This window comes from Leptinotarsa decemlineata, unplaced genomic scaffold (assembly GCF_025532065.1).
Source record: "Leptinotarsa decemlineata unplaced genomic scaffold, Ldec_3_MD MMD2_P_RNA_scaffold_5, whole genome shotgun sequence".
NCBI classification, from domain to species: Eukaryota; Metazoa; Arthropoda; class Insecta; order Coleoptera; family Chrysomelidae; genus Leptinotarsa; species Leptinotarsa decemlineata.
The window spans coordinates 23,231,671-23,248,863 of record NW_027412532.1 but is presented as its reverse complement, the minus strand read 5'-3'; the positions used below and the strand labels follow the sequence as shown (position 1 = coordinate 23,248,863).

At 34.7% G+C, this 17,193-nt stretch overlaps 1 protein-coding gene across 1 annotated transcript; it reads right to left on the bottom strand.

Moving 5' to 3' along the window:
- Nucleotides 1–633: 633 nt before the first annotated feature.
- On the bottom strand, nt 634–17,165 carry LOC111506441 (uncharacterized). The gene is made up of 6 exons (XM_074186787.1): nt 17,021–17,165; nt 14,932–16,964; nt 14,705–14,876; nt 10,495–10,678; nt 4,432–4,781; nt 634–779 (listed from the first exon to the last, which is right to left on the bottom strand). The coding sequence occupies exons 1-6, from the start codon at nt 17,033–17,035 to the stop codon at nt 657–659; spliced, it is 2,877 nt and encodes a 958-aa protein (XP_074042888.1). The 5' UTR covers nt 17,036–17,165; the 3' UTR covers nt 634–656.
- Between the last annotated feature and the right edge of the window lie 28 nt (nt 17,166–17,193).

The window sequence follows — 17,193 nt, the reverse complement described above, 5'->3', positions numbered from 1 at the left end:
TGTATTTCACTTCTGTGGGAGACAGATGTCACGTTCCAATGATAGCTCTTTAAGAACAGTTGAGTCCAGTAAAGCATTCCTGATTCAGCCTAATACCACTGATGGGGGTTAGCGTTGTCTGGTGTTCGAACACACATTTTGGGGTCTGATTAAATCTAGTTGCCCTGCAGTGAAAGACAGAAGACGAATCTTGTTCGGTGGTATATGTCGAGAATTGGCATTGCAACAGACCGTCTTCAGAAAAGACTCGTTCATTTTTAATATTCGTGTACTGAGTCTTTTGTCGATCCTATGATTGGCGTCTTCGTCAAAGGGGGAATTATTTTCACTCACTCGGGCTTGTCCTTTGAGAAACGAGTACAACAATGCATTTATACCTCAAAAGAGCGCTGTCTGATGTTGGATCACTGACGTTTTTCAGACTTTGTTGCCATACTTATTGCATGGTTTTTAGTTGTGATTATTACATTGTTTGCAGGTTCATGACAGTATACCACCTTTTTCGAGGGTGTTCGGTATTTCATTGATCACCAACTTTCATGATTCTTCTTTCACACACTATGCCCATGCATTTTTGAATTGTAGTAAAATAATCAACTGACACACATGGAATGAGTGATGAAACCACGGGAATTAAGATTAGACAAACATTTATATTATAATCTGTTAACATAATTCAAAAACGTCCTGACGTGTTCTTCATATATTTGTTTGGATTGCTGACCATGTTCTTCATTCAGTAGATGTAAAAATAATGATCCGTCTTTCGTGCCAATCATCTGTAAATAAATAAATCTGTCTGAATGATTGAAGTTTTGATACAAACGCTAGTGATAAAATAATTGAATTATGGAATGCAACTAGTTGTGCAGCTTTTCAGCCTATGTATACTAATCTATAACAATATTATAAATGTGAAAGTTTGTGGAGATGGATAAATGTATGTATGTATGTATGTTTGTGGCTCTTTCACGCCTAAACGACTGAACAGATTTAGATGAAACTTCACATAAATGCAGCTTATATATCAAAATAACATACAAGTTACAATTAACAAAGGTTTTGTGTAAGTTTTGCTCCCTGAGGGCTATATGTGCGTGCCCTACCTATACCGTTGGAGTTACATTAAGATAATGTACCATAAGATTGTTTATCTCAAATAGTTCTAAATAAAAGTCCCCGGTAGCATATATCATTATGTGATAGCCACTATATGCAAAATACTGAGCCATAAATACAAATAAATTGGATACCTTTTTTATAATGCACATTTTAGAATATCTGTCAAATTCTTATAAAAATTCTAGCTATTCCCCACTGTTATACCCGCGTTACCGTGGGAAACTACCTTATGGGTTATTCCAGGTCATAATCTATCTATAGATTATGACCTGGAATAATTGAATTCCTTAAGCTATTTAGACGTGAAGAAGTAATAAACGTAAATACATATATTACAGTCACCCATCCTCACAAACTTTACGCATTTATATTATAAGTAGGAGTAGGATTAGTAGGATTACCAATGTATTTCATCCTTATCCTTTCAGTTTTTTCTGCCGATGCTATTCAATATTGTATGCAGGTAGGTTCTTTGTATAGCATAAATGAGCACCAAGAAAGGGAATCAGAAATTTCCACGCCAAGAAGGGAAAATATGGGTTAAAAGATTGTATTGTTTTTTTATGAAGATACCAAAATATTAGAGAAAATCCTTCGAAACGCTTCAATAGAGGTGATTGATGTGAAAATGGTGATTGGCGTTAGTCGTTCCCTGTCAAAATATGTGTGTGAGGCAGTCTTTCGTTTTTTCGCGATATTGCAAACTAGCAATTTCACTAATTACGTTCGGATCGCCAATCTGGCGAGTAACTCTTCTAGGCATGTTATGATTTTTGCTTCACAAGGCTTCTGTCACCGCTTAGAGAAAAGCCTGCTGCAGTAGGCTTGTCTCTTTGATTTTTTGGTCTTTTCCAATATGTTGTTCTCACACAACAGACATATGCAATATACAGAGGTTGTATCCATGACCCTGTCATAAACCACCAATATAACCCATATCAGATCACAATAACGATATAAGACCCACTTGATGCAGGTGCACGAACATGTGATTGTTATGAACTGAACTAACTCGCTAAGGCTAAATAGTTGATTCTGAAACTTGTTTAGCCAATGTATATATAACAATTGTTCACATGACGTAACGATTTCACTTTTGTGAAACTTATCAAAGGATTGACTACCGTTTTGCTAGTATATCTGTTAGATCTGGCGGTCCATGAAAATTTATTCGAGTAGTATAATAATAGTGTTGAAGCGTAAACTTCCAAATGAGCTAATTTACCAAATGAGTGGAGGGTTGTGATGTTCAGATGATTAATGTGTCTATAAATTTTTGGGAAGAAGATGTCCAAAAATCAACTTGGACATCTATTCCAGAAGTTCTCAAGTTTGAGTACACGTTCAAATTATTTTTGGAGCCATCATTTTTTCTGACATGAAAATCCAAAGATCAATATTGTATCAAAACAGAAAATCAGTAACGTTGATATCAACAATGGCGCTGTTGTCAGATGTACTGTGAATCAACTTTCATCAGTATTCAATAATTTATCTCAAACTATATGTTCATTATTTCGAATCTTGGCCCTATCACCTTTTTTAATGAGTTATCTCATCCTCAGCGCATTGAAAAGTTTGACTGTTGAGACATTTTCATGAAGAGAATCATTTTCCAGCCTTTTGATGAGAAAGAAATAAAAAACATAATCTTGGAAATGAAAAATAAAAAATTCACTAGCATAGATGAAGTTCAAATGTCTTTGTTAAAAAACTGCCATGAATTCCTAGCGTCCTATATTGCTGATTTGTTGAACCTCTCTGTAGAATGTGGGAAATTTCCATCAGTCCTAAAAATTTCCAAAACCATTCCTATATTCAAGAGGTGTGATCCAGAAAGTATTGAAAACTACAGGGGTATCTCTATCTTGAATCCAATTTCAAAAATATTTGAAAAGGGCATGTGTATCCGAATAAATGACTTCTTGGCTAAATTCAAATCATTGACAATATGCCAATATGGCTTCCGCGAAGACCTCAGTACGGAAACAGCCACTACTGAACTCGTACAATATATTTATGACCAAATGGATGCCAATAAGTTAGTATATGGAATTTTCTTTGACTTATCCCGAGCCTTTGACACCCTAAACTATGAAATTTTAAAAATCAAGTTAAATTCTCTTGGAATACGTGGTCATATTAACGACTGGCTCATGTCATTCACAAGGGAAAGACAAATGGTAGTGAAAATTGATGACTATACCTCTGAAAAATATGAAATAGAACTTGGAACTCCTCAGGGGAGTGTTCTTGGACCCCTGTTGTTTCTGCTATATGTGAATGACCTTCCCAACTATATAAAGGAGGGAAGGCTATTCATGTATGCAGATGACACAACGATTGTGGTCAGCGGACGCACTCCTGAGGAAATAATTTCGAAAATCAGAAAAGTCATTGAACAGTTCTCCCGATGGTGTTTGGCTAATCACCTATTGGTGAACATTTCAAAAACAAAAATAATGGAGTTCACAAAAGACGAGTTGACACAATGGATGTGATGGAATTTGATGTTTATACTGTTAAATGTAGCCAACAAACTCTATTTTTAGGAACTGTTTTAGATTCAAACATTCAATGGAATGAACAAATTAACACAGTCTGTGGCTTGAAAGACACTCTTGACAGACATTCACTCATGAGTGTTTACTTTGGCATGGTGTATTCTACACTTAGCTACAATATTATCTCTTGGGGTCAAGCCAACGAATGGGTGCGTGCTTTCAGGCAACAAAAGAGAATAATAAGATTAATATTCGACTTAGATTTTGGTGAGTCTTGTAGAGGAACCTTTAAAAGAAATAAAATTCTGACTACCACTTGCATTTACCTATTTAAATACTTATATTGGTTCATAATAACAAAACAAAGCTTACATCGAATGCTCAAATACATCAGTATAGAACACGAAACAATCATCACTTATATCAATCAAAACTCAATCACACTTACTACAAAAAATCCCCAGAATGGGCAGGTGTTCACCTCTATAATTTATTGCCAAATCACCTAATGCAACTTTCACCAAAAAAGTTCAAGGTGGAATTGAAGAAATTTCTTTCGAATAGATGTTTTTATGATCTGAATGAGTATATGGACCATACATGAAAATTGATGAGTCTAATCTTTTAATATGATGTAACAATGTATTTTGTTTCTTGATATTTGCGTGATACAATTTTTATTTACTGTACAATATTTCTTATTCTATGTGACGAACCTATACATTGTAGAAATGGCACAAAAAGGTAATATATTATCTATCTATCTATATTTGAGTGCGAATGTACGTTACCATATTATACTTACCATGTAAGATTTCTCAATTTCACTACGTTTCGTTGAAGGAGACAATGTCATGCAAGTTATTTCCTTTCCGATTGGAATGGAATATATTGGTACCATGTCACTCTCGCTCAAATCCCAAATGTGTATTGTATTTCGTTTGTCTTTGGTGTATATCAAAAAAGGTTTATTTTTGGACCACTGTAGGAGTTCAATACTGCATTCATGAATTCTGCTTTTTTTGTCTGAGAGGACCATAATAGGAGTTTCTATCATTCTTGAATAGAGATGTATATTTCCGTTTTCATAACCAGCGAGAAAATAATCTGGGGTGAATGGGCATGTGTCCATACAATTGGCTTTAGAAATCGTTTCTGGAAAGTATAAATCAAAACTAATTGATTATCATAAATTTTTAGAATCGAATATCTCAACTAAAATGAATACTTTAAGTATCAATGTATTTGGAATGATTGTATAGAAGATCAATTTTCATGTGGCATTTTCTGGGAACAACTGTTAGTGAATTCCTGGACAATTTTACCCATATACTCAAGTTATTTCGATTATTCGATATATCTGAAGCTTTCAATTTTTTTTTGTATGTCATTTAATATGTCAAAAGAAGATTGAATAGAACTGGCCGATACTTGATCAAAATCCAAATTAAAACTCATTCATAGTGAAAATCATACATTAACTGTATCAATGAGTTTCAAAAGCAGATACTTTCACTAAAATTTTTGATAGCGGTACTAATATGAATATTCTCGACGCTCAACTCGTTTAATTTTCCGACGATTATTTATTAAACGTGCGGTCGGGCGTTGTCGTATAGAAAATTGGACTTATTCTGTTGACCAGTGCCGACTTCTGCTGACACAATTTTCGGTATAATTTCGTCGATTTTCTCACAATATGACTCTGCTGTAATGCTTGGGCTGGTTGCAGAAAGTTAAAGTGAATCACACCAGCCATTGATCACCATAGAGTAGCCATGGTCTGATCTGGTTTGTCGATTGTTCAAATCGTGGGGCACCTACTTCTCGAGCTTATTGACACAATACGTTTCAAAGTATCAAAAACCGCATAGGAGCTGACACACAGTTCTTCCGTCATCCCACATACCGTTTGTGATGGGTCAATCTTTATCCTCAAATCCTCGTCCTGGTTTACTGTAGGTCGACCTCTTCGGGAAACATCAAATTTAGAAAATGATGAACAGCATCATTATATAGAGTACAAAATTGTCTAACGCATGACGCTGAAATGGACAAAACTTCTGGATCTACCCAATACAATAGATTTCCTCAATTCTGACTGCATTTGACAAGAGTAGCACTAACTTCCAACGGTAATAAATTCTTCCTTCGTTTGCATTACTGATACTTAATGGTCATTTTCCTCATAGTCAAGTGAGAATTATATCATAGCGTTTTTGAGCAAAAATTCAGAACGTTGTCGATACATATACATATATTTGATCTTACCGATCAAATATAGTGTGTATCTCGGCAGGTGATTTTGTACAAACAAAGATTTACGAGATTAAATTAATTTCTCTCATTGAAAATTTGTAGCAACGAGGATCCGATAAGGTGAATTTTCATTTTTCTTATAAAATGTTTATTTATTCATCATTTTTATTTTGTCTCTTTCGAAGTAGTCCTCCTCAAATTTAATCTCCTTGTACCGAGGTTTCTTCAAATCCTCAAAGCAGTTCTGATATGCACTTTTGGTATGTCTTTGAGGTCTCTCAGCGATTCAGTTTTTATCGTCGCGAAGCGAGTAAAGAGTAAAAAGAAATGAAATAAGCAAAAAATTGAAAAGAAGAAATCTGTTGACATATTCGACAATAATGAGTCATTTATATGAATAGATAAGAGTATCGGTCCAAAAACTGTACCTTGGGGTACGCCGTAGTTGATCACCCCTTCTTCACTTAGTACATTGATAATTTTCACTACTTGTCTTCTATCAGAAAGGTAACTAGTGAGTAGTTTGTTTGGTTTTTCTCGTAATCCTATACCGTCCAAAGTTTGTAACAACTCCTCATGGCTAACCGTGTCAAGAGCCTTGGCCAAATCCAGGAACACGCACAAATTGGGCTGACTCTTATCTAAGGACGTGGATACTTCTTTGGTTAGGTAGGCAATTGCATCGTTTGTTGACATTTTCTCTCGAAAGCCAAATTGCTTATCAGACATTATTTTATGTTTGTTTAAGAAGTCATTTATTCTGTTCTTGAGTGCTTTTTCAAATATTTTTGCAAGAGAGGTAATTACTGATATGGGTCTGTAATTCGATAGTAAAGTTTCATCTTCATTTTTGTAGATTGGTGTGATTACGGCTTTCTTGAAACCACTCAGACATTTGCTAGTAGCAAATATGTTATTTATAGGTGAGTAAGAAGTGACAGAATTTCATTTGAGATATCTTGGATCACTTTTGTGCTTATTCCATCTATACCTGGAGTTTTCTTGGAATCTGGTTCTTGAATTATGGTTAATATTTCCTTCTCGTCTACAGGGTTAGAAAAAAAGTTTGGTAAAGCCTTGTTCTATTTTGTCTTCGTGACGTTTTTGGTATTTTATTGGTGAGCGATTCTCCACAAATATATTTGTTGAAAGTATTTGCATTTGATTCGTCAGGAATCGATAGTTCGTTGTTTTCGTTTTTGATGTTTCGTTACTTCAAGAAGTTTCGATTGTTAGCATCCAGAATCGTCTTCGGGTGATGACTATTAGAATCATATTTGACAGTGGAAGTACGAACTAGTGAATTCTACCATGAAACATTGTCAATCACTTTCAAACAAATGAGTACGGTGTTGTTTTTGACCAAACAACTACGAAAAACCTATGAAGCGTGAGCAGGTGCATTATCGTGATGCAAAGGACAAGATTTGTTTTTCCACAATACCGAATGTTTTCTTCGTATTGCTTATCGCAATGCGTATAACCTCAAGATAATACTCCTTATTGACCTTAAGACCATGTGGTAAGAATTACTGATGCACTACACCACGGTAATGGAAAAAGCAGTGAAGAAAACCTTGATATCTGATCGAACTTCGCATGCTTCTCTTGGTCTTGACTCTCTGGGTATGCTTCTCCTGGGACGATCAGACTTTGGTTTTGATGTCGGTCGGTAGCCAAGCGGTTCGGCGTGGGTGATTTGTTCACTCACTCGAATCGACTGCCGTGTTGGTCGGTGGTTCAAGCCCTAGTCTGAACGATCGATCTTCACTTGCTATCGTCCAACCCGTGTTAGAAATCACACGTTAAAAGGTAAGACCTCGTTAATTCTTGGCTTGCACAAGTTTCGAATTCTGAGGGTTGTCGTTCGTAGGGGTGCGACAGCTGGTTAACGGAAAAACACATTTTAAACAGATTCAAACAGATGTCATAACCATACACCCATGATTCATCACCAAAAATGACCCTTTTGAGTAAATCTGGATCGCCAACGACATCATTCAACAATTCCAGAGCGATTCTAAAGCGTTATAGAACGAATTTCGCTGCCCGCCACACGCTTCAGGCCCAAAATTTACAGAAATATTGCATGGCATGGGCCAACCAATATGTCGACATCGACAGCAAATTCTCTAATAGTGATTCGACGAATCTCCATAACAATTTTCTTCTCTTTCCCAACATTCTCATCAGTTGTTGATGTGCTGGGGCGTCCAGGGCAAGCGACGTCATTCACATCTCGACTTTCTGTGAAAAGCTTGTAACACAGGGTACAATCACCGTATGCCACTGTCATCATTTTGAATATTTCCAGCATTTAACTTAATTTTTCAAACAAATAACAAAACAAACATGCTAAACAGCTGAAACTGTGAATATATATTCGAGACAAGTGAACCAACATTAAAAAATGAATCGCTAATCGTATGTATGTAGCCCACGAAATTTGAACATCCACCTTATTTTTTGATCAGCCACGTTTACGTGTATAAGTGAAAAAAAAGTGGTATACTAACAAACACTGAATATTTCTAAACATGTGATTATTTCATCGCATAAATGTGTATGGTCAGGGTGTCACATTTTCATCATTACTGAAATGTTAAATCTGGAAAATCCTAGGACTTATCTGTAATAAAACTATTCACATTCCGATATACAGGGTGACAATTCGAAAGCTTACAATGGCTATATCTGAGCAACCAAATTAAATATGACAAATCGCTGAAAACAACTTCCAAAATAATGTAACAGCTAACTTGTTTTCACTTACCCCCTCCCTCTCAGCTATCTCAACTTCATAGTCCTAAATGGCAACCCCCTACATGTGAAACTTCATCGAAATGCTCTCAAGAAATGCTCTTTAATGGTACCCTACAAAGCTAAATTCGATGTAGTAGTTTTTAGTTTATCAAATTAAACACTATTTATTTAAATTAAAATTTTATTTTCTATCAATAATTTGAGAAATGTTCAAAATGATACCATTCTCAATAAAGACAATAACAAAGTATATTCTCAAACTCTTGACGTATATTGGCAAATGTTTCTGTGGAACTCTGCACTCTTGGATTATTCTTTCCTACAGTTGTTCTATTTAGTCGGGTTGCATCTGAAGAACAATAGATTTCAGGTGACCCCGGAGAAAGAAATCAAGAGGAGATAGGTCCGGGGATCTGTGGGACCATTCAATAGGACATCTTTTTCCAATTCATTAATTAGCATAATTCATAACTAACCATTGTCTAACTGGAACTTCATAATGAGGAGTTGCCCCATCCTGCTGAGAATGTAATCAATTTTATTCTAATAATAAATTGACGTGTATGTCTCTCTGATTCTCTGAATCATGAACTGTCCGAGTTTCGATAGGTCTTTTTAGCATGTGGGAATACATTTCGTCATTTAAATAATGGACCCATAATTGCATACCAACCCGAACATTGACCATCTCCAAATAGTCGTGGGTTCTCGTCACTCCAGTAACGACAGTTTTGTTTATTTGCGTGCCCATAAATAAAAAGTGTCATCGTCACCAAGTTGTTAAAGGGTTTGCATTTTATATGCATGAAATTTATGTAATTTGAGTAATTTCCTCGCAGATTCGTGGTTTGATCCAATTGCCGTAGCTGCCTGACGAGTCGAGAAAGTATGATTTATTGCAAACTGTCTGCATATTTCAATTTGCGTTGATTCGTCCAGTCATCTTGGTTGATCCTTTGTTTTATTTGTGACAGTACCAGTTTCTTGAAATGTTGCTACTAGTTGGCGAATGTAAATGTGACTTACATTTCTCTCCGGGTGCCTCTGGTAAAATACTTCAGTTGTTCATAACAAACACTGATCTTCTCTACCATAAAAGAAATTCATTTCGACATGTTCAGCTGTTTTGTACACCATTGTTGTAGATGAAAATTAGGTTCCTCGTGTTCAGCGTATCGGATAATAATCAAATGTATAGACAATAAGAAATAGTTTCTCGTCTTGAAGTAAAAAATACAATACAAAAATACCTCTCAAAAACAAATATTTCAAGCATCCCTTTTTTGTTACTTTCACTTATCAACTGAGTCAATTTTTTTCAGGTACAAACAAAGAAAAATAGTACAGGCGTTGAATATTTAAGAGTCTTAATATTAATGCAACTATGGTAACAAGAATGTTTTCAATCATTTCCTAAATAATAGAAAATAAAATTCAAATTTGAATAAATTGTCTTCATTCAATAAACCAAAACCTTCTACAATAAATGTAGCTCCGTAAGATACTATTGAACAGCATTTTCAAGAGCTTTTGGATAAGGTATCACAATTAAGGGAATGCTATTTAAGAAACGAAGTTAGGGTGGCAGGAGGCCAGGATGTGAGAGGAAACAAGTTAGCTATTACATCATTTTGTTTCCCTCTTCCTATTATGAAAGTTTTTTCAGCGATTTCTTATATTTTATTTGGTTGCTCAGATATAGCCATTGTGATTTTCTAAACTATCACCCTGTATAAATTATGGAGAAGGGAACTTGATTAGAAAATAAAAAAAATTATGTAACTCGATAATAAAGAGTCGATTAAACTTGAAATATAATTCGTCTAAATTGGCAATTATTACTCACCTGACAAAAATTTCTTCACAATAGCTCTACCACCTTTGACCAAATGATGAACGATAAATCCGTAATTGGTTGAAATGAAAGCAAAATTTGGATTGATGCTGTTTACAACGAAATCGGTGCATTGCAATTCACCAATATGGGGTGAACTGTTTTCAGTGATACGGTTGAGTTCATCACTAGGAAAACATTATGTGACAGTTCACTAGAAATATCATCATTTTTTACTATAACTGTCCAGAGAATATTTCTCCGTTTTCGTCTAAGCTGCATATCTGAAAACAAGTTATATTCATTTCTTCTCAAATGAAAAATACAGAATGTTTGTTTGAAGGTGGTTGACAATGTTTCGTGTTGCATTTCATCAATTCGGACTTGCATTGTCAATATGATATAAAATGATTAGAAATCCCTGGAAAAATCTATAAAAAATCAAAAAGATTTGCTGAGAAAACAATTTTATTGAGCAAAACACTGAAATTACAATGAAATAACATGCAAGCAACAACCAAAAAAACAAAAAAAATTGAACTATTATCCTTACAAGTAATCATGGAATTACTAGGATGCTTTGTACGAAACTACTACTTCCAACTGAAGGACGAATTCTTTTATATATATATATATATATTATATATATATATATATATATATATATATAATTTTACGCCACCTATCTGCTCTGAGCATATCAATAAAATCTCCTATGTGTTTATGAACATATAAAGTGTAATAAACAATTCCACAGATTGTCTAAACCCACACTCTTCTATTCAACGTATTATCTATCTTGACGTTGACATAGTTGTCAATCCATAATATGCTAACTAGTTTGTTTCTACTCCACTCCCATATACCCCTTGCTTAACAACATGTTGTTAACCAATGTGGAATATTATCGGCCACATTACATTTACTGCAATCCGCACTAATGCTCAATGCATGTGAATTCAGTTTCTCTGCCACGGGAAACACTTCATTTATGGTTTTATCAGCACTGGAACGCCACCTTGTTGGTGTATATGTGTTCATTAGGGTATTTGACCAGATTGCGACTCCAAATTTATTGGGGATGTTTGAGTTGTATTGTTGGGATTTTAGTTTCTTTTTCCATTATTTGTCTATATATAACCTCAGAAATTCCCAACTCGTTCTTGGTGAACACAATTCCGAAATCTCACTGTTTAAGAAGTTTTTCATATCGATTTAGCGTGTTGTTTAAGTGATTGTTGAGTTCTTCTATGCAATTATGCCTGGCAATAAATTTTCAGTGTTCCATAGAACAAGAATAGTAGCTTTGCATGATGACGGTTTCGAATCATCAAATCGCGGATAGACTAAGGATTTCCCCGCGCTTCAGATACGAATAGTGCATTTGTATTAAACTAACAGCGATGACTGGAGACGTGGAACTGGCGTCCTAGGGTAACTTATGCAGAGAAGACTTTATCTAGCAGGATATAACGTTGGAATCGAACCATAACAGTCTCAGCAGTCCGAACTCATTTAAGAAGAACTTTTGGTCGATTAATTTCTAGTACTACTATACGGCGGAAACTTGCTAGATCCAATTTGCAATACAGAAGGCTATTAAGAGTACCCAGGCTACTTTCTAGTAGCCGCTCGTTTACAGTGGGCACAGGAACACAGAGACTGCCTCCTAGCTCAGTGGCAAAATGTCCTTTTTTCGGACGAAACCAGATTTAGTTTAGTTGGTGATAGTCGGCGACACAGAGTTTGAACAGGGCCAGGATGAGACAAAAAAACCATATTTTGCTAGAGAAGTTGTTCCATACAAAAGAAGATCAGTAATATTTTGGGAAGGCATATGCATGGTCGTCGTACGCAGCTTATTCCCATTCCAGATACCAAGACGGGGGATAGATATGTTCGGAACATTATTGAACTCATTATTCATCTTCTACGAAACGACACTGGAACCAATTTCATTTTCATGGATGACAATGCTAGGGCCCATCGCACGAGAAGAGTACAAAATGCACTAAAGGTTGAGATTTGTCAAAGATTACCGTGGCCAGCAAATTCACCAGACATGAATCCCATTGAGCATATGTGGGATTTCGTTAAACGAGCAATCACAAACAGAAATAATCCTTCTAGCACCCTCCCGGAACTCACACTCGCGGCCCTAGAAAAGTGGAACAACATCCCAATGGATACCATTAACGCCCTTATTGTTTCCATGCACAGGCGAGTTAACACCTTATTACAGAACAGAAGAGGACACAGCAAATATTAATGCATTTTTGATTTCGCTCTAAAATGGTTTTCTTCTACATTTCATATTCTAGTAATCATTTTATTATGCACTATTTTTTGTTTGTATTTTCTTTCCTTGTTCAGTTAAAATTAAATTCAGCCAGTTTGCGTTGGTTACATAACCAAATTAAATGTACTTTGTGATAGACTTCTTCACTTATGATAATACTGTCTCATTTAGACAAACATAAGGGGTTCCAAGAATTTTGGCGATGTGGTATATGCCATTTTTGCAAAATTTTGAAACCAAAATATTCTATGGAGACGTTATGATGGTCTCTGGTCATTTCACTAAAGGATACCGCACTCCTATGGAAAATGTCTTTCGGAATTTTCGGGAATTTTGTCAAATCATGTAACTAGTTTTCGAAATACGCGGTGTTAAAGATAAGATGTGCCCATCACTAGTTTCTGTAACATATTTTAAAAACGAGATGAGGAAATTTTAATGGAATCATAAACTGTGCTGATTCAACACTGGATATTATAAATGCATATAATTGCAGTTGATATCCATCACAGCCATCTACAGGGTAGTCTACTAATGAAAGTGGGGTAATTTTCCTTTTAAATCGACGAATTTCATTTGATAGTGTTTTTATATCTTTCAAATCATAATGCATTATGTACTCTCAGAGACGCTTCATCAATCACGAATGTTGATTTCTTCGACAATAAAGAAAATGTTCTCTCCCTCTCTCTAACTAAGGGTAAAAAATAACGTTGATTTTTCGAAAATATATTTGTTCATATCATCCTGCATCTTAAGATACAATTTTCATGATTGCAGATATAACACCCAACTATTAGCCTTCAAATATAGATATTTTTCAAGTTTAGAATTCGAAAAGAGTACATGTAATACTTATTCAATTGTTTTCAAGAAAAATTTCAGTAAACACATTTTTTTGAAAATAATTAGAACTTTTTCATTCTATTTTCAAAATATTTATGAGTAAATTTCAACTTCAAAACCCCGTATCACGAAAATTATTCATAAATTGAGTTTCGAACCATGGACAATTTTGATAAAAAAGTCAAGACTGCAATTTGACAAAATTCCGGAGAATTTGTAGGCATTCCATTTTCCATAAGAAAAGTGCGGTATCCTCCACACAAATACTCAGTTACTGAGTATTTTTACTCACTTTACTTGTATTTTCACTTCATCCTTGTGTGAAAATTATATGTAAATTAGCTCATTTTTTGGGTTTATTACGTTTAGACAGACAGACATGGAGTTGAAAGAAGTTTATGTAGATAAAACCAAACCATAATATGTGAAATTTGGAAATAATCTTGATTCATAGTAGCCTCAAATTAATTGAATATGTGATAGTAAATTGTAATCGTTTGAAACATGAGTTGAAATATGTGAGTTACAAATATCATTATTCAATGAAGGTTGATTTTCAGAAACAGACTATTTTTTTGTTCAAATTGATTTGAAGTTTTGACCCTTTTCACACTGAAAAGCTAAAAATTGCATTTTATGACATTTATAAATTCAAAAATTAACTCGATTCCTCAAAAGGAATTTTCATTAATAAACATTTGACATTTTAACTTTCCTCGACATTTCAATTCAGATGAGAATAATGTAAATATCATTCCATATATAGTTTGCGTTCGAAAAATGTCCACTATTTTTTTTGCGAAAATCTGTATAGATACAACTCAAAAAGACAAAACTATATTGAAATAACGAAAAAGCTGAAATAGAGAACAAGATTGAGTCATATGTCAACTGAGAAGGAAGAATATGAATATCAGAAGAAAGTACTAATCAAATTTCATTCAAATGTCACAATTCTTATTTTATGATTGTCAAAGTTATATGGGCGTTATATGAGAATGTCTACGTTCATAATTAATCAACATTATAAATGATGTTGCTGATCAAAAGATTTGTCGAAATTGAAATCTGACCTACCTCATTTGTCAAAGACCTCTCAAGAAAATATTCTTTCGAATCATTTCTCACAGGATGTAAAGCAACTATTTTGCATTGATGCCCAAAACCAATATCCGTAGAGTGAACAGGAACATTATTGGAAAAACACAGTTTTTGTGTATTCCTATTTGTATCCCATATCGACAATGTCCTAAGAAATGATTTTTATCAATTTACCGAACTAAAAAAGCAGAGATCTGACATACCCATCTTCTAATCCCGCAAATACTAATCCAAATTCTTCTTTTCCAAAAGTACAGCATGTTATGGTACCATGAGATATATAAACCATCTCCGGTTCTTCAGAGTTGCATATATTCCATATCGCTAGAACACTTCCCTTAGCAAGTACTTCACTTCTCTTTAAATGAACCGTCATCACTTTATTATTCGTATCACAGGAAAAAGACACGCACTTTATAGTAGTACCGTCGAATATACTGTCACTGGTGTTGAATAAAATATGACCATCACTGAAGGGAATAGGCTTCTGATTTTTCATAATATTTCCAGTGCTTTTCATCCTCGCTTCTTCCTGTATCCTTATAATGAGATCACCTGCTGATTTTAAAAATTTGTTCAACGCATTATCATCAAAAAGCTGTTTTTGAATTATCTTCTCAATCGATTCTTCATCTCCTCCAACTCCTAAATAATCTTGTTTATAGTTACTCCAATAGTTTGGATCATCTGGATCGCCATTATTGAAACAAATTGGGATTTGTGTCCACTTAGTGCAAGTAATAATTTTTTCAGTCTGAATTTCTTCTTCAACATTATCTTCACCAGTTTGTGAAGCAGATTGTACAGTGTTGCTTGCACCATAATTCTTAATGAAAACATCATACGGTACGGGAGGTAAATCAAACAACGTAAAAGTGAAAGAATGTAATCTAATCATGCTTAGTATTTCTTTACCACGTTTTTGCTTCATTTCAATACTCTTCCTATATTCATGTTTTCTCTTTGCATCTAAGAAGTTGATCAACTGTAAAGATTTTTGGTCCTCAAACCCTTCATCTGACAAAGAGGCTGGGTTATTCATTACAACTAAAGTGGAATTTTCTTTCTCAACAAACTCCTTGATATTATCCAACATATGTTTATGATTATAATCAGACATATCATAATGACCTGAATCTAGTTTCCGTTCTTCTTCACTGCCGATAGAAATGATTTTTTTCGGTGTTGATGTTACTGGAGCATCTGTATCACTATCACTGTTGGTAGTAATGCTGCTTGTCTCTCCAGTAATATTATCTAAATTAGTGGAACTTGAAGAAGAGTATTGTTCGAAGTCAGATTCATATGATTCAAAGTCCTCCTCATAATTATCATTTTCCGAAGTTTCCGATTTTGGACTCGGTTTAGAATCCGCTTTCACTTCATTGTCATCTAAAATTGCTAATGAAGAGCTTGGCATCTTGGATCTGATAGATTGGCCGTCAACAATTTTTTTCATCATAGGAGCCTCTGGTCCAACAATATTTGTGTTGACAATACTTCCTCTTTTCAGAGTGGCAGTTCTAGGCCTTTCAGATAAAATACTAGAATCTGGTGATGTATACACGGAGTTGTTAGACTCCAAAGAATTTGGCCCAGTTTCTATTTTGGATTTCATTTCAGATGTCACATGTTTCAACGATGAGGTCGATCTCTTGAAAGAAATTTCTTCAGTCGGTTTCGATTTCTTTGAGGAGAGTAGTTTATTCTCCGTTTCACTTTTTTTCGTAACTATTCTTGTTGAATTTCTCGTTGGTAACTCGTAGGACGAACTTATTTTTTTGACACTATTAGTTTTACCCGACGCAAAACTATCACCTTGTTTAGATTTATTGCTAGTCTTATCACTTATTTTAGAAATTGGTGAACTTTTTAAACTGAGTGCATGTGAGTACATATTTTTACTAGGAAAAAATTGGGTTTTGGATACCCTACTACTTTTAGGTGTTACAGGCACTTCTGGTTTATTTCGCTTCTTGCTACTCAATAACTTCATATCTACTGGTTTTTCAGGGGAGCTGGACGATGTCATAGGTTCAGATGCAGATTTATTTGGTTTATCGCTCTCTGACAATTTTTTCCTTACGTTTGTCAAAGACGATGAGATTATCTTTTTTTTGATCGGTATTTCCACTTTCTCAGCCCTTTTTCTCTCTGTACTTCCATCTCTAACACTTGTACTCGATTTAGACGCAATAGTAGACGATTTTCTTGTGCTGGATATTTTACCCACATCCTATAAACGTTTTTAGTGAAAAATTTATTATGTAGACAAACAAATGTTGCACTCACCTTCTGTTTTGACATTAACAAACTACAAAGAATAAAATTTAATACAGCATTTATGTTTTGACAGAATTATGTGTGTCATGCTGTTGCCAACAAAACAATGAACGCTTAGAAATAATCAATAACGGGCCGCTACAGATAATATATGCATGCTTCGATAGGGTTTTTAGAGGCAG

What these genes read in the sequence shown, in the direction of transcription:
- LOC111506441 (XM_074186787.1), bottom strand. An exon ending in TTTGCGGGATTAGAAGATGG is followed by an intron (nt 14,877 to 14,931) that starts GTATGTCAGATC and finishes ATCATTTCTTAG; the next exon opens with GACATTGTCGATATGGGATA. An exon ending in AAATTGAGAAATCTTACATG is followed by an intron (nt 780 to 4,431) that starts GTAAGTATAATA and finishes ATTTATTTACAG; the next exon opens with ATGATTGGCACGAAAGACGG.